Consider the following 27,652-nt stretch of genomic DNA (forward strand, 5'->3'; position numbering starts at 1 on the left):
TACTATTGTGTATTTACGTGTAAACTTTATTAGATCATTTTAATTATTTTTATTTTTTTTTAAAATTGAGATTTATAAGAATTTTATTGCTCTTTGCATTTATACTTATATTTTTAAATAATCTACATATATCTAAGCATGTTCTTTATATGAAACTGCTGTGTTGTAGTATTTATGTAACATAATGCTTTTTTTATTTTTCACGTTATATTACGTTTATATTCAATTCAATATGTATTTTTATGAGGTAAAAGGCACTGCGTGTCATGTTTAAATAAATATATATTATTAGATGTTAAAAATACACATAAGGATATTCTTTAGACACCCAGAAACAGATTAATGACGAATATAGAGATTCCACTGTACTTCTTTTCTCATTATTTATTAACTAGTTTATGGAGATGTCTGAATAATTTAATAATGAACTAATCAATTGATATGATCAGTATAAACCAATTGACATTGCTAAATTTAGTTAAATGTTAATTAACTAGAATGTAGGTGTAAGGAGAATAGTGGTAATATTGCAATAGCAGTTCTGGATTGAGCAGATGGAAGTTAATATTTAACAATATTGTCTCTTAGCTAACAACGCTGCGTAAGTAATTTTTGTTATTTTTACAGGATGACAAAAAGACAATTTATTTTATTAAGAGCTCAACTAAATTACGCCTTAATATATATTCAAATGAAATGTTTTTACATAAACATAAAAAATCTTAAGTCTAATTCCTCTTCAAAAAGAACAAAAATGATTTATGCGGTGTTGTTAGCTAAGCGATAAAATGGGAAATCTGCGTAAACGGAGAAAAATATTCATTTTGTGTGGGAAATTGAAATTATGGAAAAATTAAATAAAATTTCTAATCTAAAGGACTAGAAAAGAACTGTTATCTGTTTTACAGGGGAAAAAAAGGACGGAAAATTCACTTGGCATGAAAATTTCACATTCACAAAACATTATTAGCATTTAGCAATAGATTTTAACATGCTACGCTATTATCATTTCATTTAAAAAATGCATGAATTAATATCACTTTTACAATAATTGCAGTTTTGCTGTGCAATGTAATTAATTTGTAGAGACTTTCATCAGAGGTTCCATCGCTCTTAGGAAGTCCTTTTCAAATTCTTTTTGTGAAAATCTGTCCACTGATGCCCTGAAACAAAAAATATACTATTTTCACCATCCGTTTTTTTCAAAATTTAAAAATGAGCACCAAAAATGTTGTGCTCTACAAGATATTGTGTTTACTTTTATGTTACATATATTATTTAATTTAATTACAAGACGAAAGTGAGCATTTTTGACACCTCCTTCTGTTTGCATTCAATCAGGAAAATAAAACCGCCAAAGCTGCTCGCGATATTTGCGCAATGCACGGTGAAGATGCATTATTGACTTCGTTATTTAGATGATTTTTTTCGTTGTGTCCTCTTGTTCTGTTCATTTGGAAAAAACTGTCAAAAATTTTTTTTAAAGAAATATTAGCGTTCTTATACTCAAATATTTCAATTTTAAGGACCATTTTTAACGAGTTGTAAATACTCACTATTAGAAAATGGAAATCAAGTTGGGGTAGAGTGGGGTTGAACCTCGGACCTCTGATCCGCGAGTCCGCAACACTAGCCACGGGACCACAACCCGATTCGATGTTAATACCCAAACACATCATAGCAAAAATATAAATTCATTATCACCATTTCCTTTCCAATGGTGCAAAGGGCACTGATTTACAATTTATGTATTTATTTTTTTATAATTAGGGGTTCAAAGTGTCAGTAGGGTTGCAGTGAGTCACATTTTGCTGGAGGATGTGATTCTATAAAATGCTGCGAACGCCCAGTTGCATTCCACCGGCAACACTACTGACTAGTCCAACTCGTTAGCGTCCACGTCGCGAAGCCTTGGCAATGGGATCACACTCATAACGGTGTGATCACAGCAGATAACGAGAGGATGAAAGGCGAGTTTTGGCGCCTCAAAACCAAAACCAACCAGCTAAGGGAAGGTAACCCCAATAGAAAATCTACCAGAGAAGGCACCGGGAAACCACTCTGGTCATCTTTTCCCAGGAATCACTACGGCGAGTACATCAATAAGTAATCGTCCTGGCTGCGAAATGTCAAATTAGCGCAGGACAGATACATATGCTTTCGCTGTAGTGATCGCCTACGTCGGGGGCACCCGGCAAGGCACTAGAAGAAGAATATTAAAGATAATGTTCCCTCAGCACGGGTCACCCGGTAACATTGACATAATTTTGAAACTTGCCCTAAATACACATTAAACATAATCAAATTTAAAAAAACTTACAAATAAAACACTTTTTTACTTATTTGGCCTGAGGCGAAATAACACCTGCCCTAATTACATGTTAGCAACGCTTTCTTTTTTCCCGCGAGAGCATTCAAAATTACCCTGCGGTCATTTTAAAAGCACATGTATGACAAGATGTTCATAAATGGACGAAGCTAAGAATGTATGTCAGAATAGACGCGTGTGATGTTCCATCCTCTCTGCCTACCCCTCGGAGAAAAAGGCATGATGGTAGTAGTAGTAGCTTAAATTTCTAACTACAGTAAAACCTCGTTTTTACGTTTTCCCGCTTTTTACACCGAAATATTTAGGTCCCATTTTTTTTCCATACATTCTCATTCAATTTTCCCCCCAATTAACGTTTTTCATAACCCCGGTTTAACGTCGAATTTTTTTCATAACTCATTCGATCTGTCAAAAAACGAGCCGCGCGCCGCCGCGTGAATGGAGAATAAAATCGAGGTAAATAAAAAAAATGAGTAAATTATTGTCTCAAACTAAATTCAAAGTAGGTGCAGTGTAATTGACAATTTTGTTGACAAGTGTCTAATTTTGACGTTTTACTAAATAGTGACATGCAGTTGACGCATGTTTAGGAAGAATTAAGTCTTTACATCAATTAATTTCGATGCAGAAAGTAAAAAAAAATGGCAACATAAATATTATTTGATGTTATACACACATAATGTGAAAAGGAGATAGTTTAAACAGTTATCATAAAAGTGTGAAACAGCCCGCGATGTATATCATGACAGTTTAAATATTGTGATGCCATACTAGAAAAAGTGATACCGTATAAATAAAATTTCCCAATATTTAGGGAAAAAATCATTATATCCATTTCATGCAAATTAAAAATTTTATTTTCGTGTTTTTAAGGTTAAGTACTTACATAAAATTATTTAAACATGTTTTTTTTTAATTCAATAAAAAAAAACACATTGTGGTATTGATAGAAAAAATACAAAATATTTTTAATTTTATCATTGGTAAATATGAATAATTCCCAATCATGACAGTTCTTAGAATTTTTCTGCAGTAAATTTAGTACAGTCTTGTACAATAATAATATTTTAATGAAATTTAATTTTTTCCATACATTTTTTATTTCCTCACTTCAAAGTTTTCCTCAATTTTACACTTTTTTTGTTGCTCCCTTGAAAAACGTAAAACAGGGGTTTTACTGTAATTTCTTGTTTAATTTTCTAATCCGTATAATATGAGCATTAGGATGCTCCACAAACCTCGCAGCATCCCTGATGGCCTGTCTCTCGGTTTCTGTGAGTGCGATGACTTCCAGAATGGCTCGGGCGTACTCCATAGGCTCTGAAGCGAGGAACCCGTTACGGCTCCCCTCGGATGTCTCCACTATGTCACAGTACGGGCCTCCAGAGCGGTTAGCTACCATAATGAGACCGGCGGCCATGCTTTCAACAACACCTAGAAAGATAGTTTACCTTAGAGGTTTATTAATAGTATTTATGTTTTTTGTGGATACTTCAAACATTAATAGGCTAGTAATCCTTTATAACTGTCTACAGCGAGTTACTGTCATAAAGAGGAAGTTCAGCCCTATGGGAAATTGGACATAAAAAAATAGAAAAGAGCATTAAATTGTACGGCGAAGATTTTTAAAACGTATAAAAAAAAAAAAACTACTTTGCATGACGTCACTAGTTCTTCCGAATCAACTAATGATAAGAGGGTTATGATAGATTTCTGGTTTACAGTAAATCAACTGACCAATCAACAGAACTCATCAAGAAGAAGGGGAAAAGAGCTTGAAACGTCACATGCGAAATAATTTCAAAAATAATAAACTTAAAAAACTGAACTTCCCCATTTGATCACCCAATTCAAAAGAACATCTTGTGCAATAAGCATATTTTGGAAAACATTCAATAATTGATGCGTAAAAAGATCATAAATAAAATGTTTAATTTTTTATAATAGAATATATAATTCAAATCATCACTGTAATGGGGCCTCCTGGCCTATGGTTTTGCAAAAAAAAATTGTCCAAAGCAGTGTTTTTCGACCTGTTTATGAGTAAAACAACTGGCGACCCCCAGGGCCTTAATTTTATTGTTCTACTTGCTCGTGTGTCAGAGATTTTAATGACGACGTATTTATTTATTTTTCTATTGAGTTCATATTTATTCAAGGTAAGATGGGGCGCAGCGGGCCAGCAAAATAAATCGTGCTACTGATGGTAGGCTTAAAATGTAATTTAATTTGCACAATATTGACATCTGGATGAAGAGAAAAGAAGAATACCCAGAGCTGGCAAGGGAAGCTTTTGAATTATTAGTGCCATTCGCCATATCCTACCTGTATGAGCTATCGTTAAAACTAAAAGAGACACAGACTCATAATTTGGTTATTTGCGTCTCAAAAATAAAACCGCGATTCGACAAACTGTTAAAAAATAAAGTGACAGACTTCTTACTGAAATTATTGTATTTCAAAATCTGTGCTAAAGAGCACAGGTTTTAAAATACTGCAAGAATAACTTTTGTGACCCACGGGTGGAAAAACATTGATCTAAAGAATACTTACTAATGCCAAAGTGTTCATTCCACATGGCATGTAGGCCGATTGTTGCGTTCTGGTATATATCTAGCAACTGGGCATAAGATACATTGACCCGAAATTGTACATTGTTGTCTAACGCTAAATGCTTTGCTAAATCTTTCAAGTTCTTTACTCTCTCTTGGTCCTCTTCGTGTCGACATGATCCGACGAATATCAACTTCACCTGCCGAGAAAAAGAAGAGATACAGTATTTATATAGCTTGTATATTGTCGACATATTGAAAAGAACAAAGGTTATAGAAATAAACTTATAATATAAGAAATTAAACACTGATTTAAGTCTACTAAACACATTATTTTATTTTTAGAAATATAAAAACAAAAATTTCGTGACAATTGTTTCGCCTTGTTAGGTCTTTTTAAAACGAATGTGAAGATTAGATGGATTGAATCAATTAAAAATATTCCCGTTATGATTCATTTTATCTTCATTCTCTCTTTTTCTTTCACTTTTCTGACTCTTTCATAAAATACTTTATAATATAAATATCAACCCAAGTAATTATATGTTAGTTTAATTCCTGACGATGAGGTAGTAACCTCGAAACCGGTCGAAATTTAACTCTAAATTAAAGTGATTTGTACAAATTTATAAACATATAAGTATAAAATAAAATGTTCAGTAGACTCAAATCAGTGTTTGATTTCTTATATTATAAGTTTAAATATGGAGTTCTACAAAATAAACACCAAATTGTGGCGGGTCGACAACGACGGCACGAGCCGAACATTGCCGAACGCCGACGTAGAGCGTACGAACGGGCCAAACCGGCTAGGAGAAAACTACCGGATTCCGACCTCACCGCACGCGTCTTCGAGGCACAAAATTACCGCCAATTTAGATTTACCAACTTCATTTTATTTTGCCTAATATAGTTATTAGAATCCTTCTTTCAAGGTGTTAGCTTCAGTAGTTTAGTTTCGTGAATAAATCTTTGTGTAAAACGTAAGTACCCTGTTTTACTTGCTCTCATTCTGTGCACCCACATAACTTTGTACATCACAAAATTAGGCCACCAACTAGGTGCCTACATAAAGGTGGTAACAACACCACTAAAGTGGTATACCCCGACGTTTGAACACGAAAACACAACATTAAACAATCAATCACGGTGACCCCATTCAAATTCCATAAAAATTGCGCAAAATTTCAGACAGAAATATCTTCGCTTGACAAAATTGTACAACAATTACTTTTTTTCGGTCGGTACATGAAAAATTTAAAATTTCATTTTTAATTTGATTGCACTTTTAATTTATTTGTAATTAATCAAGGTTAATCTATTTCAAGGTTAACTTATTGTAAGGTTAATGAATTTAGTATAATAGAATTATATTATAATAATTATAATATATAATAGAATTAGATTTTTCAAAGACCGAGCGAATCGAGTGAACTTTTCTGTCGGTAACAATCTTCAATGTAAATGTAACTAATGTAAATGTAATTAATGTAACTAGTGAATTGATTAAACTGTGATTAATTTCTTAACAATATTACTCGGCCGGGATTAATTCAAACAGGTGATTCATAATTTAACTAAAATTATTATAAACAAACATAATATAATACGTTCGAGCGACTCGCTCACCAAAAATCGCACGCCGAGTAATACATTCCTACAACACATATAAATTTTATTTTTTTTATTTTTCTTGAGTCGAACACACAAACAATTCACACGAACATTTACATAGGGTGCCAGATTGAGTAGAGGTACTTACAGGGTACCGGAAAATAATTGTTATTTATAGTTCTTAAATTTTGTTTTTTTTTTTTTTTTTCAAAAATCCGGTACATAATTATTTTTGACAAATATTATATGGCGAGACAAGCGTGACGTAGGCATCCGAAAGTTTTCTCCTTGTGAACGCACTGCGGGAGTAAGTTTTTTTTTTTACCAGCGAAATCTATCGGAAATATTTTTCAGCTGGCGCAGTCGTTCACAATACTTGCAATTTGTAAAATTTTATTTTTGTAAACAACTTGAAACTATCAAACAAACAGATATTCGGGCGGCTAAGCCGACGAATGTTTAACTTAGTACGTGGACATTAGTATCCATACTTTTTTTCTATATACATTATATTGTGTGACTGTACTATATATGTTTATATTTTTAACCTAGGCTATGCATGTTATTATGTGTTACAGATTTGAAGTTTTACCATAAACATTTTTAAACTTGATATATTGTACAACGGACAATCAAAAGGAATATTAATATTGAGGGGACCACTCAGGCTTGGAGAATACAAATACCTAATAGTTGGAAAATGTGTTCCGCCGTATGGTAAAATAATTATTTAAATTTTCTGTTTTTAATTTTCTTTTCTATAACTTGCACAGTACATACATAACAAATAGTGACTCTGACATTTAAAAAATAAATATTTTTGTTTGAAATTTAAATTTAAATTTAAATTTAAATCTAATAATTTAAACTTAACTTTTTAATACAACTACACTCATTATTGAATACTTTTATTTCAATATTTTAACTTATACTGTAATCATTATTACATACATTTTTCTGAATTTTTTTTTTAAAAACGAATATTTTTAAACTGTAAACAATGGCTAACAAGGACAACACTGACTTGACAAATATCAACACAGCAAACAACATGTTCCACACGGATAGGATTAGCGTTAAACTACCACAGCTATGGGTGAACAACATCGAACTTTGGTTTAAACAGATAGAAGCACAATTCGAGTTGGCAAACATAGTTTCAGAAGACGCACGTTATAGTCACTTAGTGCCAAAACTTGAACAAACGCACATAGAACAAGTTTCAGATATTTTACTCATGGAACCGAACCGAGCAAAATATACGAGGCTGAAGGAAGCTATAATCCAACGCATGGGCTGTCCACAGGACAGAAGGAGAGAAAAACTGTTTTCTTCCCTACAGCTTGGGGATCGAAACCCATCCAGCCTACTTAGAGAGATGCGGACGCTAGCAATAGGTTTACAAATAGACGAAACGACGTTGCAATACTTGTGGATACAACAACTGCCCAAGACGATCCAAGCGCATTTAGCCATAAGCGAAGATGACTGGGATAGGCAAGCGACGATAGCAGATCGCCTAATACAGGTGTACACACAGGATAATGTAGCGGTAGTAGGTACCAACAATAAAAATAACATTTGTAGTTTAGAACAGTCCGTACAAGCTCTAACCCATAAGGTAGAGAGTTTATTTCACACAATCAACAAACAGCATAGTCACAACAACAATAACAATAGATTCAAACACACAACAAGTAACAGCAGTAACAATTTCAATAACAACAAATACAACAACAATTTCAACAAAACAAGCTATAGGGCCAACGGAAATAACAAGAAAACTATTCTTTGTTACTTCCACACAAAATTTGGCGATCAAGCTAAGAAATGCGTCACACCATGTGAATTTAAACCGCATCTAGCTTCAAAAAACTAGATGGTCGAATCATAGCGGAGGCGGCTGATTCAACCAACACAACACGTCTCTTTGTTAAAGATCGTGATACCGGTGTGTCATACCTCGTTGACTCCGGATCGGAAATATCATTAATTCCTAGATCTTTACACAAACGCCATGGAGAAAAGTCTAAGCTAATTCTCTATGCAGCGAACGGGACTACGATCCAGAATTTCGGAGTTACCACGGTAACACTGAATCTGGGATGTAAACAAATGTTTACATGGAAGTTTATAATAGCGGATACGACACGCCCTATTATAGGAGCAGATTTTCTCCACAACTTCCACCTGTTAGTAGATGTTAGGAACAAACGGTTAGTAGACAATACAAACGGCAAGATAATCAGAGCATTTGACATCTCCACAAACAACAACATAACATGTTCCATATCATTAACAGACAAAACCAACATTTACCACTCACTCATATTGAAGTATCCACAACTAGTAGATATCAATAAACCATACGCAGGGCTGGATAAACACAACACAATCCACCATATAGATACCCGTGGCAAACCCGTTATGTGTAAGACTCGTCGGCTGTCCCCAGAACTACTGAGGCAGGCGAAGCAAGAGTTCGATCACATGGTGGCTCAAGGTATTTGTAGACCCTCCAAGAGTGAGTGGGCCTCTCCATTGCATATGGTGAAGAAGAGCGATGGTACTTATCGCCCTTGTGGCGATTACCGTAGCTTAAACGCACAGACGGTACCTGATCGTTATTCCTTGCCACATATCCACGATATATGCAATGACTTATTTAACTGTAAAATTTTTTCCAAAATTGACTTACAACGAGCATATCACCAAATTCCAATTAATGAAACTGACATTAAAAAGACAGCTATAACCACACCATTCGGGTTATTTGAATTTGTAAGAATGCCATTCGGACTATCATGCGCTGCACAAACATTCCAACGTCACATCAACGAAGTCACAAGAGGTCTAGAAGGAGTACACGCATATATCGACGATATATTGATCGCTTCACCAGACGAAGAAACACATGTGGAACACTTAAAAGCTTTGTTCCAGCGACTTCAAGATCATGGAATGGTGGTAAACCCATCTAAATGCGAGTTTGCCAAGAAAACACTGTTATTTCTTGGTTATGAAATTTCGGCTGAAGGCATCGGACCCTCGCCAACAAAAGTGGAAGCCATCACGAACCTCAACAAGCCAGAAACCATTAAGCAGTTGAGAAGATTCTTGGCCATGGGAAACTTCTACCGAAGATTCATACCACGAGCAGCACACAAATTGATACGACTACACGATTACCTCAAGGGAGCAAAAAAGAATGACAACAGAAAAGTAGAGTGGAACGAAGTCACTACACACGATTTCGAAGAGGTCAAGAACTCGCTGATCAACGCCACTAAGCTTAGCTACCCAGAGGAAAGCAGCAAGATGTCAGTGGGGACAGACGCCTCAGATTACGCAATCGGGGGCGTGCTACAACAAACCACAGACGGCATCAACTACAAACCGATAAGTTTCTTCTCAAAAAAGTTGAACAAGGCTCAGTGTTCATATAGTACGTACGACAGGGAACTACTAGCCATTTTTGAGACTGTAAGGTACTTTCAACATTATCTGGAGGGCAGAGAATTCTGTATATACACGGACCATAAACCACTACAATTCGTGTTTAGAAGGAAAAGTCACGACAAAGAAAGCCCCAGACAACTCAGATATCTAGACTACATCTCACAGTTCAGCACGGACATCAAATACATAAAAGGAGAAGACAACGTCGTCGCCGATACCTTATCAAGAATCGACATGATCGAACAAGAGGCAAACATATCGTTCGAAAAGATCCATAAAGAACAAAGGCAGGACAACGAACTACTCGCACTCTTGGACGACAAGAACACTGCTCTGAACCTGATCAAAACCAACATGCAGGGACAAGAAATCGTCTTCGATCTCAACAAAGGCAACATGCGACCGTACATCCCAAAAACGCTACAGAGATCTTTCTTCAACCAAGTGCATAACCTCAACCATGCAGGAGCCGACGCCACGACCAAGACCATCAGTCAAAGAGGCGTCTGGAAAAATATGAAAGCAGACTGCGCAGCTTGGACGAAGGCCTGCATACCCTGTCAGAAGAGCAAAGTCAACAAACACACGAGGACACCGATCATCAAGATCGACATGCCGAGACAGAAATTCTGCGTGGTCCATGTCGACCTCATCGGACCTTTTCCACCATCAGAGGGACTGAGGTACTGCCTCACATGTATCGACCGATACACTCGATGGGCGGAAGTAATCCCTATCGCAGATATCCAGACCCACACAATCATCAGAGCCATCTGGGACAACTGGATTGCGAGATACGGCGTACCGGAGAAAATTATAACTGATCAGGGTAGGCAATTCATGTCTACGGACTTTAACTTGTTTTGTTCCAGATCAGGCATAGCACACTCCAACACGACGCCTTACCATCCACAAAGTAATGGCATGATCGAGCGATTTCATAGAACGCTGAAGACGGCCATTAAAGCTCACCACCCTGTTCCGTGGACAAAATCGATCAGCACCATACTACTCGGACTGAGGGCCACACTGCGCACGAATGCAGAGCACTCAGTAGCAGAGATGCTGTATGGGTGCAAACTAAAGTTACCAGCAGACATCCTGGAGCAGACGAACGACTACATTGACCCGGACTCCTACACTAGGCAACTGGTAAATTTCATGCAAAACGTCAAACCAAGGCCAGTCGAGCACCACAATAAAGGTAACGTTTTCATCCACCCGGAACTAAAGAGAGCCACACACTTGTTTCTGAGGGACGACAGAGTGTACAAACCCCTGATGCCGAACTACAAGGGGCCCTACAAGGTCATCACCAGGGCGGAAAAGACGGTAACACTGGACGTGGATGGCGAACATAAAAAGGTTTCGCTGGACAGGTGCAAGCCGGCGTTCCAGACAGCGGAAGAACGAGCCAGTCCAGCAGAAACGGAAACACCAACAGAACAACCGGCATACACAACGCGTAGCGGCAGGAGGGTGATACAGCGTCAGTTTTGAAAAACAGATTTCAAAACTTGGAAGGGGGCTGTGTGGCGGGTCGACAACGACGGCACGAGCCGAACATTGCCGAACGCCGACGTAGAGCGTACGAACGGGCCAAACCGGCTAGGAGAAAACTACCGGATTCCGACCTCACCGCACGCGTCTTCGAGGCACAAAATTACCGCCAATTTAGATTTACCAACTTCATTTTATTTTGCCTAATATAGTTATTAGAATCCTTCTTTCAAGGTGTTAGCTTCAGTAGTTTAGTTTCGTGAATAAATCTTTGTGTAAAACGTAAGTACCCTGTTTTACTTGCTCTCATTCTGTGCACCCACATAACTTTGTACATCACAAAATTAGGCCACCAACTAGGTGCCTACATAAAGGTGGTAACAACACCACTAAAAAATCAATCAATAGTTATAGAAATAGAACAAATTTCTGGTAAGGCGATATAAATATACACAATACTAAACTACTCTGATGATAAAAAAACAATTAAAACATATTCATAAAATTAATTTAGAAAAATATAATACTACAACAAAACACCATTTTTTATACAGATTTAATAGTCAGGGGTGGTATTCTGAACGCTAAAGCTTGCGTAGAAAACACATTTTTAACGCATATTTACGTAATAAATACACGCTAACAGAGCGATCTCTTCGCGCGCAATTCCATTGGGGAGCCCAGGTGGGGCAAGAGTAACTACGTGGCAAGAGGAACAAAAGCTCATCTATAAAAATCTATAGAATTAAGAATTAGTTAGTACTCAGTTGGTCAGACAGAAATGCTTTTGTTTGACACACTTGCCCCGAATTAGAACAAAAGCCCCTTTTCTTGCTCATTTGAATGATTGAAGGTACAAATTTCATTAGCGGTTACACCAGGTATTTGTATTAAAGGAGATAATATCTTTATTGTGAGATTATTATTAATACTTAGCTTTTGGTGTAAAAAGTAGCTTTCTATAATAAAATATTAAATATACTCTCATTCTATGATGAATAAAAAAAAACAAAGCAAAATTCTGAACACAGAATGTTTCATTTGAATTTACAAAGAAGTATGACACTCTTACCCTACCTGACCTTATTTATATTTACGGTTCCTACTTTGTAAAGGAAAAAAAACAATTCTTGTGTACCATAATGGGGAGTGACGTCTTACAATGATGTCTTTCTATTTTTGCTTAGTAAATATCATAAAATTACAAAATATATAGCGTTTTCAATGAGTGCCATATAAAAAAGAATGATTTAAATAATATTTAAGTTCTTTCTTAAACATTTTGTATTCCTGGCTACGTTTTATTACCTTTGTTCATTTTATTAAAGAAAAATATTCCTCTGTAAGTATAATGATGCTCTGTCCTGTTGTTTTTAATTTTGGAATTAAGATAAATATTACCAATTGTTCTAGGTCCCATACTTACATTTCGTGACATAGAAACATTATTATATATTATGTTGTCATTAAGAATTTCAAGTAAACAATTATTTTTAAATAACGATTTTATAATTAGAACCCTGAATTTCTTTAACAATTGGACATATTTTATTTTATCTTTGTTCCGATACACATTAAGTTATTAAAAATAATTATTTTGGTAGAAAAAAAATTAAGAGTTTACCTAAAAACACTAAAATCTCCAAAACCATAAAATATTATTAATTATATTTAGTTTTTCCTTTGAACGTCAATGAATGGGCCACCATGCGAGTATAAAAAAATTGGTTATATTCTTACTTTGGACCAAAGCTCCTCGTTATTGATGAGGAGGTTCCTCAATTCATAAATAGATTGCAGCATCAGAGGGTGGTCTTTCTCCGGCCGGAATTGGCCCACAGATACAATGTTGATGGGAGAATCTTTGTGCACCAAGGTCTGTAGGAGTTTCAACTGGCTTACCTTGAAGTAAACAAAAAAAAATAATTTTTTTTTGCACCACAACAGGCCAGGAGGCCTAATTACAGTGGTGAATTACAGTACAGAGTACCCAGGCTTGAGAAAAATCACATTTTAATTTTTGTGTTCTCACCGGGAATCGAACCAGGATTCTTCCGTGCGAGAGTCAAGCGTCTTGACCACTACACCGATAAATGCCCTCCATCCGCTGACATATAATAAATAGACCAGTTCCTTTTATAATAGCTGCACATATTAATTAATATATTTACGAAAACTTGATGTATGTATATAAAAATATTGTTTATTTTAGGAGAAACAGAGATTTCCATAGGTTCAACACTAGAAATACAGATTGCTAGTTGTGCCCACCACTAGACTTCGAAAAATTTATAATTATTTTGCCTCAAATTGCATACGATTCTACAACAAGGTACCTCTTGAAATTTAGGTTTTGTCAACAAAAAAATTTAAAGATTTTGTCAAGCACAGGCTGTTTCGAAAGAGCTGCTATAGAGTCGAAGAATATTTGCAGGACAAGACAGCTTGGCATTAGATTCGTGTTTATTGATTTTAATTTATTGATTTTAGTTTGTTGATTTAAATTTATTCATTTGTTAGGTTTCATTTACTAATTATTGAATTATATTATAAATATAGTTATAATTTTATTGATGTTTATAAGAAATTAAATCAATCCTATGTAAAGAATAATATACTCTGTATCTAAAATATTACGTTGCCATCAAAACCACATTTATGTCCCATCCGTTTAAACATCTTTAAAGGTTACGTAAAAAAAATTGAGTCGTTTTCCAAACTCAAGTCGTGTTTGTTTACTGATACATTTTCTAGCCATCTGCTTCATTGTTCCAAAATTGTTGGGCTCTTGATCTTGGTAAGAAGCTTTTTAAATACCCTTGTTAAAATATACTTCCCAATTCAGCTTTCAAGAGAGTTCTACACTCTGGGCTCAACTAGTTTTATAACAGTTATATTTTTTACTGTATGGCTGTGTGTAAGCAAGGTTCAATCATCTGTCAAATCAATTTAACTGTATACCTATTCAATAAGCATTTAAAGAAGGACTTACTTCACAAGGTGGATAAACTCGATGAGTACTGAGAGGGACCTTCCACAGTCTGTTGATATGTTCCTCTGTCCATGTTCCGTTCACCATCACTATATCGGTGCAGCGTCCCATCATTCCATACAACTAGAATCAAATTACGCATTTGGAATGTTTCTGTGACAACTACAAAATCGGTGATTAGAGCGAGGATTTTTTTTTCAAATCTCACTATATAAATAACGTTTTTAATTTTTCTATTTATATAATAATTTAATTATTAAATAAATTAGCTCATTCATTTTATGCAAAATAACTCAAATAAGTTTGATATATCGAATAGAAAATAATCACCTTTTGATAATAATAAAAGATGAAAATATCTTAGATATTTGTAATTGGGGTATAAAATAATTATGAAAAATTAGAAAGTTCGGCAATTTTTTGTTATTTGTCAATTTACCATCAAACAGCAGAAAATTTTTGTAATTTTGAAATTACTCCGCCTGTGACGTCACAAGTTCTAGTTGGTGAGTTCTGCTGATTGGTGAGTTAGCTTACCGGAAACCGGAAATCTATCGCAAAACTCTATAATTGGCTGATTCTTAAGAACTTGTGATGTAGTTTGAAGTAGTTAATTTTTATTCATTTTTTTGTACATTTTTGAAAAATTTCGCCTTACAATTATATGCTTTAATTTTTACCGCATGTAAGAAATATTTTTTTATATCTAATTTCTCGTAGCACTGAACTTCCTCATTAGGAATTCAGAAAGCCGTCAATAATAATCTTCCCACAATAATTAAACAAAATAAAAATTTAAATAACAACCCTGTGCTGAAAATATTTAATAATTAAAATTCCTTCAATCCAATTCCTATTTGTTTTCTGAGAATCTGTAGTCTGGACGTGAGACATAACACAAGTTAAGTTAGGACATTGACACAAGTTGTTCATTTTATGTAGGTTCTTTGGTATTTTAAGTGCTAATTTATTTTTAAGCCTCGAAAAAGGAACAGTTGTCTTTTGAAGCCGGTCTTCATATCAAATTTATGTGAGTAATTTTACACAAAATACGACTTGGTGGATAAAGCTCTTATTTTGTTCTATGCTGATTGAGGAACAGCACTTTATTGTTTCTCTACCTACGTCAATAATACCATTTAATATACAAATAGAGTCAATGTTAGTTCTACGTTATTGAAGACTGGAAATATTCCACATTGACTCTATATTAGCATACGAATAGTTAACTGTCTCTGAGCCAAACATCCGAGCTACTTTTCTAGGCAGGTGATGGACCAATCAAATGTGATTTACTTGACCTACATAGAAGGAAAACCACTATATATATTATATTGTATATTTCATCATAATATTATGTTTAAAATTGCCGTAAATTTATTTGAATAAAATGGTTTATTTGTTTAAAGATTTAACAAACCCATCCAAACATTTGGTAGTAAATCATCTTCATCCAAGTAAAGAGCGGGTTCCGAGCAATGAGGCTGGAGTTGTTGTGAGAGGAATAGCGCATCTTCACTCTCCGCATCATGTCATCTGTGATTGTAGGGTAGTGCGTATAGGTGGCAGTCTGACATGGCCCGAGGTATCGGAATATTGGCATTGTAAACGCATACCCCATGGTGTCTAAGAAAATATCTGCAAGAAAGATGTGATTTTTAAACACAAAACAAAGTATTTTAATTGTTATAAGAAAAATACATTTAGTTTTGATAGCCGCGAATTATTTAGCGTTATTTATTTAGAATTATTATCCCAAATATAATGCGATGTTTTTTACTCAAAATATAATTCTAAAAAAAACTTTTATGTTATATTCGGGGTTAAAGATAAGTGAATTTTTCCAAGAGTTTATGGTTATTTTTATTTTTAACTGTCAAACAATGGGTGTGAATCTTGGCACCTTACCTAAGTTCAAAACACTAAATTTCTGAATTTTGAGAGTAAGTGCTTGAGGAGAATAAGGTGGTTCGATTTCATAACTAACATTGAAGTCCGAGAACGGACACAGCAGCCTACAGCGTCTTGAGGATGTGGAGGTGGACCTGGCTTGGACACGTGCTGCGCATGTCTCAGGAGAACCTAAACTCAAGTTGCCTCTTCTTTACACCTGCGGGTTCCAGCCGTCATAGAAGGCCATCGATGACGATCTTTCGGCTTTATTCGGCGGAACTAAGAGACGCGGGGTTGACATGGGAGGAGGTGAAAATGCTGGCTGGCGACAGAGTCTCCTGGAGGCATCTGGTTTTATCTTCATGCTCCACTTAGAAGCAGATGTAGAAAAGAAAAATATGTTTTTCTTTCATTCCTGCTCCGAATATATAGGTCGCGTTACATTCGGGCTAGTATGGTATTTCATGCCAACCTTTTTAGGAATCGATCCTGCGACCTCATGCATGGTAGGCGAACGCGACAACCACTGCACTACTAGGAGAACTTTTTTCCACACTTCCTTTTTCAGGATTTTCCCCTGAGAGTAGCTATCAAATCAAATACACTCGGCCAGGATTCTAGTTCTATTGTCACACAGAGAATTGTATTAATACAAAGAATTTTTTATTACTACATAATTTTTTCTTTCCAAGAATACATTTAAACTTTTTACTTTCCTTTTGATCATAAGTTTTTTTTCATAACTATTATATTGTTAACCTTTTTATTGCATACTTCTACTTTCTCATTTTATTTTATTTACAGATGTTTATTTTTATTGAATATGTAAAGGGTTCAATAAACTATTTTTTTATAAATTATATCATTTTTACATACCGGGGTTTAGCTTTAAAAGTGCCTCAAATGCAAGCGCCATGGACCCAAGACTCTGCAGAAGTAGAGTGAAGTAAGGATACTTCTTGGCCTCGACCAGTCCTCGGAAGTTTAAGTAAATGAAGTTCACATGTTTAACGTCAACTTTTATGTTGAACGTGTTCTGGGCCTTGCTGAGAATTTGTTCTGGAGTAGCGTCAACATCGCCTGTGTAGATGTATATCTTCGTCGTTGGATATCTAAAAAAAATAATAAATAGCTCTTTGAAAAGAATCCGGGTTGGCTGATAATTATCATTGATATATCGCACACCCCGTCAAGAGTGCCACAAGTCTAAATGCGTCAAACTAAGAAAAACTACTTTCTAACTTCTAATTCTAACTAAGCTAAGAGAGTATGATAAACTAAAGAAGTGAGATTTTAGTTGGGACCTGAACCGACTGGGACTGTCGATGATTCGTAAGTTTGAAGGCAATTGGTTCCAGGCAGAGGGGCCGGCAACGGCAAAAGCACGATCTCCGAATCTAGTATTTAGGGAGCGCCAGATTTCGACAAGTTTTCCTCTGCCTGAATCAAATGCTGACCTAAGAGTAGATATTCTTTGACATGTATTTTTCCTGATACAAAGGTCCGATAGGTATCTTGGAGCCTATAGAACTATATTCTGAATTCTTTCCAATGTCATACTTAACTCAAAACACAGTTTATTTTACTTATGGCACTCTTGATGGGCGGCTACGATATATCATTAATAATAACACACTAACTTTGCCGTTTTCGGTATTTTTTTTACGTAACTTTAAAAAAAATATAGCAATTTAAGACATCAAATAAACTAAACCTTGTTAAAATTGCATTGACTGCAACCCAAAGCACTCTCTCACCGCCGCCTCCAGCGTTACAGTACGGATGAAAAAATCCTATTATTGTGCCATCTTTAATACGCCTTTGTTTCTTCCGCGCATCGATCCTCATCAACCAAGATGCAAACATAAATGCCAATGGCACCATTATAGTCAGTAAAAGAATAATTAACAGCAAGGAACATGATAATATAGTTAAAAACCTGAAACGAAAATCAACAATTTATTTGAGTAATTTTTAACGAAGTTCTGAATGAAACAAGTATTTTAACTTAGTAAAAATGTTGTGTGTACTTAAAACAATTTATTACTTCAAATAAAACACAAAAGTTTCCCACATCGCGTTGTTTATAATATAATACGTGGTTTCAAAGAACACGTATGACATAAAAATAAAAATTCATTCAGACGGCGAATGTCAACATGACAGTACGAAAATTGGTTCATCTATGGAATAATCACGGGAGAAATGGTGTTACCATAATTTTAAATTGGTCGTACATACTTACGTTTGACCATCGGCATTGGTACGTAGGGTAAATCACTGATACACCAATCGAAACGCTTCTTGATCATTTTTCATTTTTTGAAAGTTAAACGGTTTACATTTATAAGCAGTAAATGCTGATTTTCACAAATTTGTGTTTTTATGATTTACCCAAATATGTTTGTCGGCCTCGTGGTGTAATGGTCACCGCGTTTGCCTACCATGCAAGAGGTCTCGGGTTCGATTCCCGACATGGTTGATATGAAATATTTATTTAAAGGGTCTTTTCACACTAAAATATTGCATAGTCCCTGAACTGGTACTTGAAGCGTAATACTGATCATCTTACCTTTAGGTAACAAAAATGATCAAGATACGCTGCGATTGGCGTACCAATTCAGTGCCCCATGCACCATTAATTGCGGAAAGGGAATGATGATGATGATGAAATTTGTCAATTTTGGTCACAAAAATAGACATCAACAATATTTTTTCTATATTAGTTTTTTTAAACAAACAAACCGTCACACGGTTTCCCCATAAAGGTAGGCAGAGAGAACAGAACCCCATATCACTTTGTCTTTGCATACAGATCTCGCTTCCTGTACATTCATACATCTTCTCATGTACCCACGCCGATTATTCCGACTTGTGACATGTCCATCTTCAAGTATTTTATGAATTTAGTCACACCATATCTTTCTCGGTCTCCCTCGATTTCTGCATCCGTCAACATTTGCATCATAAATCTTTTTAGCCATTTTTTCACTCCCCATTCGCTCTACATGTCCAAACCAATGCGGATCTCCTTTCTTAATTTTGCCAATAATGCTTATCTCAACCTTGCATAATGCACGAATCTTGACATTTGTGCACATATTTTTACCACATGTTTGCCAGAGATTTGTGAACTGGTGATTTTGCTAGGTTTAAAATAAATGAAACAGTAAGGTTATATGAATGTTTCTTTAATATTAGAACTTAAAACTGAGATTACATACAAAACTTACGATTACATTACAAAACTAAATATCACTTATTTTTAATGTCTCGGTAGCTTTAGCACAATATATACATTCGTGGCTACAAGTAACATTACAATATTTTTTTATCAATTTTCATTTCTATTGATAATATAGATATTATTTTATGGTTGTTGATAGTCTCGTTAAATAATATTTGATTAGAGGGCTATACAGATAATAGTTTTATATTATACACAACACAAATTTACACGTTAGTTACCTTGATTAGCCAAAATCAACAGTAAAATGAAGATTGAAGAAGAAAAGACACAAAAGCAAAAGATTTTATTTATTCAGTTATCACATGAAGTGGTGTTATATTTGAGGTCAGCACAGAAGTGACGGAACACACCAATACGTATAAATCGACTTAAATACGGGAAGAGGTCCATAACCATGCCTATTATAAACTAGATGTGGTTGAACCCACCTTTTCCGATCATTAACTTCTTGAATGCCAGAGTGAAAATCTTTTTAGGTTATGTCATTTCTGCACTGACCAATTATATATTTTTCCATCACTAATAATGTATTGCTTCGTAATTATGGAGAGAGAAATATCAAAATTTTGTTTTAACACTTGCTCGCGTATGTAATTATATTTATTATGAGAGGAATATATATTTGTGAAGAAAGTAATTAAAAAACGTATATATAGCATAACATGAACAAATTTCAAGAATTTATTATTTATAGGTAAGTCACTTTGCTGATCAACTGGGTTATTCCATCTTTGGAAAATTCAGAGACAGAACTTCAGGTTAGGGTTAAAAGGCAATTTTCATTAATAAAATTATTTGCATATAAAAAATCTGAGATCTCCTCACCACAGTAAAGGAATATTACTTTAATAAAAGTGGAGAATGTCATATTTGACAGATAAAATACTTGCTAAATAAAATAAATACTTTTTTACAATGCCTCATATGGAATAACTAGTTAAAATTTATTAAGTGATAAAATGCAAAGTAGTTTTTTTAGAGAGGTACAAAACTGAAAAACTAATTTAAGACATCAGCTTCCGGAAAGATCTGCATTTTTTACAGTAGCAGACATCATTAACAGATTTATAATGTCTAAAAGCAATGCAACTAGTTAGCATTTATATAAAAATGCCAATCAACCTGTTAATGAATTCAATGATTTGCATTTAATTTCCACAAATAAATTTAAGTAATTGATTTAAATGTTAAATCTTGATTTATGGCTATCAAAAATATTATTGATTTATTGTGTGAAGGAAACAAGATTTTGTGTGCATTTTGTCATATTCTGTAATACAAGTACATTTTGATGGGTAGGCCGTTGTTTTCATCACACTATATTGTTTGTGATAGTTATAAGTACATTCTTTTTTCATGAGGTCTGGATATGAAAGCAACAGTCTAGCAAAAAAGAGTAAATAACAGTAAAAATCAAAACTACAACAGATTTTTATGATGGCAACACCAAATTATTAGTGGACAATTTTGTGATTGGTTATGAAAAGGTCACGACAATAACTGCCACACAAGAAGAAACAAAATTGAGATTTTTATATAAGTTACAAATGCCCCTATTTCACGATAGTATACACAGAGAACAGTTAACATTTATTTCCTTGACACAGATTAAAGCAAAATTATTTAAACATTTTTTATATTCCTAAAAAATACTTTGTATCAATTTTTGAATTGATAACAGGATTGGTGATGGCAGTTTAAATTATGATTATTACTTTTTAATTATATTTACCAATCATCCTCAAGCTGCCCATTGATGGCATTCATTATTTATCTCAATTACCCCTTGATCCATTCAGCATCATAATAATTTGTTTTTATTTACATAACTATTTCAAATGCGGTAGAATACAGAATCAAAGTACACAACAATAGTTGACATTAAGTTTTTACTAAACAACAAATTTGATTGTTATTTTACAATAACAAGAAAATCATCCGCATCCAGAAAACAGTATTGTGACAAAAAATATATTAATGAGGAATAAGGAATATTTTGTATTCTTAGAATTGCTGAATTGCCAGCATGTAAAATAAAGCGTGGACATTTTTTTTCTCATAAGGTACCTACTTCACATTAAATTGACTAAACAGAAATAAAGAGAAACATCAAAGTTTTTAAAAACACAGAAAATGTAATAGGGAAATATCACATACTACTAATACCGATAAACATATGTGAAACGGATTAAGAGAAATTAATTATATTTTCAAAATCAATAATATTGAAGAAAAAAGTTTTCATTAATAACTTTTAAAACAAAATCGTCAAAAAATATGTCTCCACAAAATGGTACATGTTTGGCCTTGACAATTGTGACATTAAGATTCGGGATGACGTTCTATTTAAACTTAAACAGTCACAAACAAAGTACACAATTTAACCGAATTGTGACGTATTACGGGTGTGGCCAATGCAATCAACCGTTTTTGCGGGAGTTTGAAATTATAATTTTTTTATGCTACTAATTTGTACATTTTTTTTATTTATTTGACAGCATTTTAACATTGTAAAAAAAAACCTGATATTTCCATTATGCATATAAAGTCATGTTTGGAATTTTCAATAAAATCTGAGCGTAATAATTTTTCCATTTATATTTCAAAACATAAATTTAAAAAAATACTAATGATGTAAAATATGTACAAACAAAATAGAACAGATTTTTTCACATCTTGATTGTCTAGAACTTCATCTTATATAGAATATGTAAAAAAAATAATGAAGTGTTAGAATTTTAAAATGCAGAGTAATAAACATTTTTAGGTTCTTTTAAATAACGTAAAAGCAATTTTTATGATTCCCATGTTGGAATGCCATCAAACTTTTACACAAATTATTATTAAAGTCTTGAAAATATTGCACATGGCGTCATTTTAATTTCCACTATTTCGCTCAAAAAGTGACAATCTAAAAAAATAAAAATAAAATAATATTAATGTGATTCGGTATTATAATTATTATATTAAATATAATAAAAGTATTTAGTTTCAGGAATGGATATAAAATGTTTGCAGTATTGATTTTCTAATTTATTATATTGCAGAATGATAAACATAAACTACGATATTTTTTTCTAAATTATGTTAAGAGAGAAAAACTAATATAACGTAATTATAACAAGTCTGTTAATTGGTATAATTAAGTAATTGCTAGTCAATATGTTTTTTCATTAGACAAGTAGTTTTATACATGGTAAGTGAATAGAATTATAATACATATTTATCAATGTTTAATGGATCTATCACTGTTTTTCATTTAATTAGGGAAAATTATTCTTATCAAATAATTTAATTCAAACTCTATACATAAATCAGTCAAACAAAATAAAATCAAACTTAAAAAATAAGCATTATTATAATTGACTCTGCTCATGTCGAACATAAATACATATATCAGAATGTTACAATAATAAAAAGGGTTTATTATTTTAATAAGAAAAAAACTAAAAGGAATGAAAAAAAAAACATAAACAAAATCTATCACAATTTGAAGAGCATTTTTATAATATTACTTATAATGTACTTTAAATAAAGTTATTTATGTGATAATGTGAAGTTTTACCATTATAAATTAGGCATACACTATAGTCAATATTGTATCGAAAGATTTATTTAACAGTGCATACTATTGTCAGGATAGTTTTCTTTCAAAACATTAATGGGCTATTTATATCCTGACATTTAAAAAAATCAAAGAGGTTATTTAATTCCACCTTCCAGAATTAGTAATTAGGTTCATTTAAATATTTAAAATAACAAAAAATTAATTCAGCTCCACAAACTTATCTGTATTTATATATGGAATAAACAGAAATTTAACTGATGGCGCCGTTTTGGATACATGTCTATGGTGTAGTTTTTCCTATTCGGTACCTTACTTTAGAAATATTTATATACACTTCATTAATTCATAAGCATATCTTTTTATTTGGGTTCTGTTATTTTAACTTAGAAGTTTATGGAAAATATCATAGTTTTTAGATACAGGCAACATTTTTTTGGATATAGTACCCGCCTCAATTCTATGGATAAGTTTGTCGAACTATAATTAACTATATTTTAGTGTCTTTATGCAGAGTATTAATAGCAATAAATGTATTGTTATTATTATTGATTATTTTTAATCACAGTTTTGATTACAGTGTATGTCTATCTTAACTTCTTCACAGGCAGCCGATAAATGCCACTGTAATGTTATGTACACTACATAATTGAATTGGACACTATTTGTCATAAGTACATGTTAAACAAATATTTGTCAAGAGTCTTCAATTCAACCCATACAGAGGATCAATCATAAACAAAACCAGTTTTGCCACATTATTTTATAAAAAGTAGTCCCATTAAACACTAGTGAAGAATCACACGTTGATAACAAAAATGACATTCGCCAAATGAAATCATGAGCTATGACATCTAAAAAACTAACTTTGCACTATGCATTCAAAATCATATTTTTAATTGTCCGATTACATTTCAGATTTAATTATGTAGTTATCTATCGTGATCTTTATATAAATATCCCATATTTATATGTAGGAACAAGTGAAATTTATATTGTATAATGTAATATTACTAAAGGAAAATACATATTAAAAAGTCATTTAATTAGGAAGTTAATATTTTATATATGTAGTATTTATTAAACAAGGAAAATAACAAAGGATAAAACAGAAATAATTTTTTTATGATGTTAACTATAGGAATATCATCAAACGACAAGGAACCTTCATTAGGATCTGTGACCAATGCCTCCCAAACCCAATTGGAATCAATATGTCTGATTTCAGGGAATTGGTTAAAATATTTAAAGAGGAATACCAGATTTGCGGCCCATTACCCAACTAAAGGATGAAACATATATCTCTACAGCTGTAGTTACTACTTATTATTCCCCTTGCTCTGGGTGAATTCCCATTCCTGTCCACAACACGCAAAAACGCAACTTTATGGTGCCCGGGGAATTACAAATATCATTGATCTGCAATAAATATTATGATATATATCAAGACATATTGTGGTGTAATTACTACAACTGGGTAACTTAAATCAGCATTTTGAAATTCCCCATTAAAAACACATATTTGTATCTTCCTCGATGAATGCTACAAATAGGCAAGTCGTGATTCGTAAAAATCATATTATGATGATTTGAATGCATGCCTCCTCTATTTGCAACATTCATAGAGGATAAAAAATGTGTATTTAGTGAGTAACTCACAAATGCTGATTTTGAAGTTACCTAGTTGTAGTAATAACCCTGAGTAATATTGTCTTTTGTGACGAGAGAATAAAAACAGAGATATATATATCTATGGTCTCATTAAAAAAAAGTGCATAAATTACATTGATGTCACATGACTTTTCGCCAATTCACAGATTCCCCGTTTTATCACAATGAAAATCCATTAGATGTAAAATTGAAGGATTACTCGTCATTTGAAATGCCATTAGTTTTGTCAGGTTAATAAATATTTAAACCAGCCAATCATCTTTTTTAAAAACCTTCTCAAAAATGTTTTCCCTCTCTGTTAATCAAATGTATTGACATTTAAATTATTTTAGATTTTGTCATTTTTGTTATCAACACACGCTTTTATTTTTTTATATATCAATGCCACTAGAATAATATTTACAATTCAACACCGATATATGCACCGAACAAAGACTGAGTATGATTTACACACAGCGGAAAGATTGTTTAAAATGCAATTAACAGTTCGTTCATTCACGACGACATGCCCCTGTGAATGCAGACAAACACTGATCATACGTCGCTCTTGGGGAGGCTGTCGCTGGTGCGGAGGTCGGAGACAGTGGTGTCTACCGGCTGCTGTCGGCTGCAGCTGGGCGTGGAGTGGACTGATGGGAGGCTCCTCTTGTCGAGGGTTGGGGAGTCGCTGGGGCTTCCCTGGACGGGGAACTTGGAGTAGCTGCTCGGAGGGAGAGAGTTGGCGGGGAGGGAAGGGGTCATCTCGTCGGGGGACGACGCGCGACTACTTCTCGCACTGTTCGGAATGTCGTATGAACTTGAACGACTTGCCTGTAAAACAAAATGTATTCATTTATTAAAGATAGCTTTTACCCACGGCTTCGCACACGTGGTATTAGAGAGATATAAGTTAGGTTATTAATGAGTTCTTTCGCTTAGCAATAAGAATTTTCCCCATGGGCTGATAATTTTTTTCGGGACAGAAGTAGCTTGTATCAATTACCGGTTCGCCAACTATCGGTATGAAAAAATATGGCAATCCGTTAGTCCATGGTGACGCCGCATCGTTATTCTGCGAAACTATGTTTTAGAGGCTAATACCCTTGCTATTGTAGAGTATTATACCTTAATAATGTCAAACCATTCCTCAAGGATTCCTCGCTGGATATTTTGTCCTAATATAACGCCTTAAATGTTTCGTTATTTGTAATGTTATTTTGGTAAATAAAGGCATTTGAATTCTGTTGACAAATTCAAAATCCTACTACAAAACCAAAACAAAAATCAAATCAAACTAACCATAGATAAAACAAGTCAATTATAGAAATCTAAAGAAGTATTTTTAAATTGATTATTTCTGACATTCCACCTTACCACCCACTCATTTTCAAATAATGTTGCTCATTGTTGATATACTATATATTTTTTCATTGTATTTAAAAAAAAATTGGAATGAAAAATAAGTATCCTACTTTACTTCTAACCTCTCTGGTTATCTCAATTATGTATATGGTCTGGCAACATTACGGGACCACTTCACGCATGCGCGCAGGCGGGATGTTGGGTAGAAGGGGAACTTTTGGACACAATAGGATGTATACAAACTTGGTTCTACGCACCTTCTGGTATATTATAATTCTATGTTTCCAGTATATGAGTTAGGATACAGAATTTCTATAAAACAGTATATTTGTTTTGCAACGCTTTTGTTCTATGCAAAAGAGCAAAATGACGTCTCTTAAGCAGTAGGACCTAGCAGGGTAAAAGAAGGAAGGGTTAAAAGGCCAAAAAAATGAGATGGTCTATAAAAAAAAACATTTTTCAGTGAATTGATCATAGATAAATCAAAATAATTACCTGTCTTGGCAATGGACTGATTCCTCCAGCAGCCCTTCGGTCCCCCTCTTCAGCGTCCAGTTGTAGGATGCTCTCCTGACTACCAGTAAACTAAAAATAAATAAAAAATTGCAAGGATATTACAACAGCATATTAAATAGTCCGGGCATTTATTTCAAATCACATATCGAGAATGTGCTGTTCAAACTTTATACATCATGTCACTCAAATGCCTTTTGACTGGCAATCTTTTTTACACCAAACTCTTCTTCTTTTTTTAATGGCTTTTTCCACCTAACCACTGGGAGTTCTAGCCAGTGTCATGTTTGTTTTTCTTTCATATTTACACATTTTTATGTTAGTAAGTTATATATACAAGCAAGTTGGTATGTTGGAATCTAATATTACCTACACTATCTACAATATATTTACAACTTTACTTAATTCCATTATTTACAAAATATTACACACAATTTTATATGCTGGGTAAATTTATTGGGTTAGAACAGAAGAGTTATGATATTGGTAGTGATTGGAATGTTCATATTGGAGAGGTCTGAAAGGAATTCAGGATAACAATAGTTTATTGGGCATCCAAAAAAAAGTGGTTTGTATCTTGCTCCTCAACCTACACCAAGGTCAAACAAGCAGAAAAGCCATAGATTTTGTCGTTGAATTTTATCTGTCATTAGTTTTAGGCTGGGTAATTTATGTCTTATCATATTTTGATACTATCAAAAGCTGAGTATTTCAACATGTAAAGCATGTAGAATGTTGATAATGTTTAAGTAACACTCATAATTGTTGTATTTATAACTCACCACAAAGCCGTAGTACTTCAGAATGTCCATTTTACACATAGGGCATGTTCTTTGATCGAGCAACCATGGGTCGATGCACGACTTGTGGAAGTCATGTCTGAAAATAAATAAAAAATAGTACATTTTACGGGAATATGTATCAGAGATATTTATTTTCATATATGTCAATAAAAATTTAAAACTTGTCATTC

At 33.8% G+C, this 27,652-nt stretch overlaps 2 protein-coding genes and 1 long non-coding RNA gene across 3 annotated transcripts in view; 1 reads left to right on the forward strand and 2 right to left on the reverse strand.

The window, feature by feature from the left end:
• Positions 1–215: 215 nt before the first annotated feature.
• Alg11 (ALG11 alpha-1,2-mannosyltransferase) lies at positions 216–18,537 on the reverse strand. The gene is made up of 9 exons (XM_088225241.1): positions 18,387–18,537; positions 18,054–18,278; positions 17,216–17,451; positions 15,867–16,084; positions 14,447–14,569; positions 13,195–13,356; positions 4,883–5,081; positions 3,568–3,763; positions 216–1,163 (listed from the first exon to the last, which is right to left on the reverse strand). The coding sequence occupies exons 1-9, from the start codon at positions 18,461–18,463 to the stop codon at positions 1,076–1,078; spliced, it is 1,524 nt and encodes a 507-aa protein (XP_088081367.1). The 5' UTR covers positions 18,464–18,537; the 3' UTR covers positions 216–1,075.
• Positions 5,616–7,121, forward strand: LOC148282328 (uncharacterized). The gene is made up of 2 exons (XR_015822119.1): positions 5,616–6,962; positions 7,074–7,121. It is a non-coding gene; the product is annotated as an uncharacterized LOC148282328 (long non-coding RNA).
• A 6,629-nt stretch (positions 18,538–25,166) lies between the features above and the next one.
• The window catches only part of gol (ring finger protein goliath), a 180,913-nt gene continuing 178,427 nt past the window's right edge, over positions 25,167–27,652 (reverse strand). Inside the window, exons 10-12 of the mRNA XM_088225244.1 lie at positions 27,462–27,558; positions 26,662–26,751; positions 25,167–25,635 (exon numbers count right to left, since the gene is read on the reverse strand). Coding sequence (XP_088081370.1) covers positions 25,360–25,635; positions 26,662–26,751; positions 27,462–27,558 — 463 coding nt within the window. The 3' untranslated portion in view covers positions 25,167–25,359. The remainder of the gene's footprint in view (positions 25,636–26,661; positions 26,752–27,461; positions 27,559–27,652) is intronic.

Source organism: Micrasema longulum, unplaced genomic scaffold, assembly GCF_059751315.1.
Source record: "Micrasema longulum isolate JH-2025_06_02 unplaced genomic scaffold, ASM5975131v1 h1tg000340l, whole genome shotgun sequence".
NCBI lineage: Eukaryota > Metazoa > Arthropoda > Insecta > Trichoptera > Brachycentridae > Micrasema > Micrasema longulum.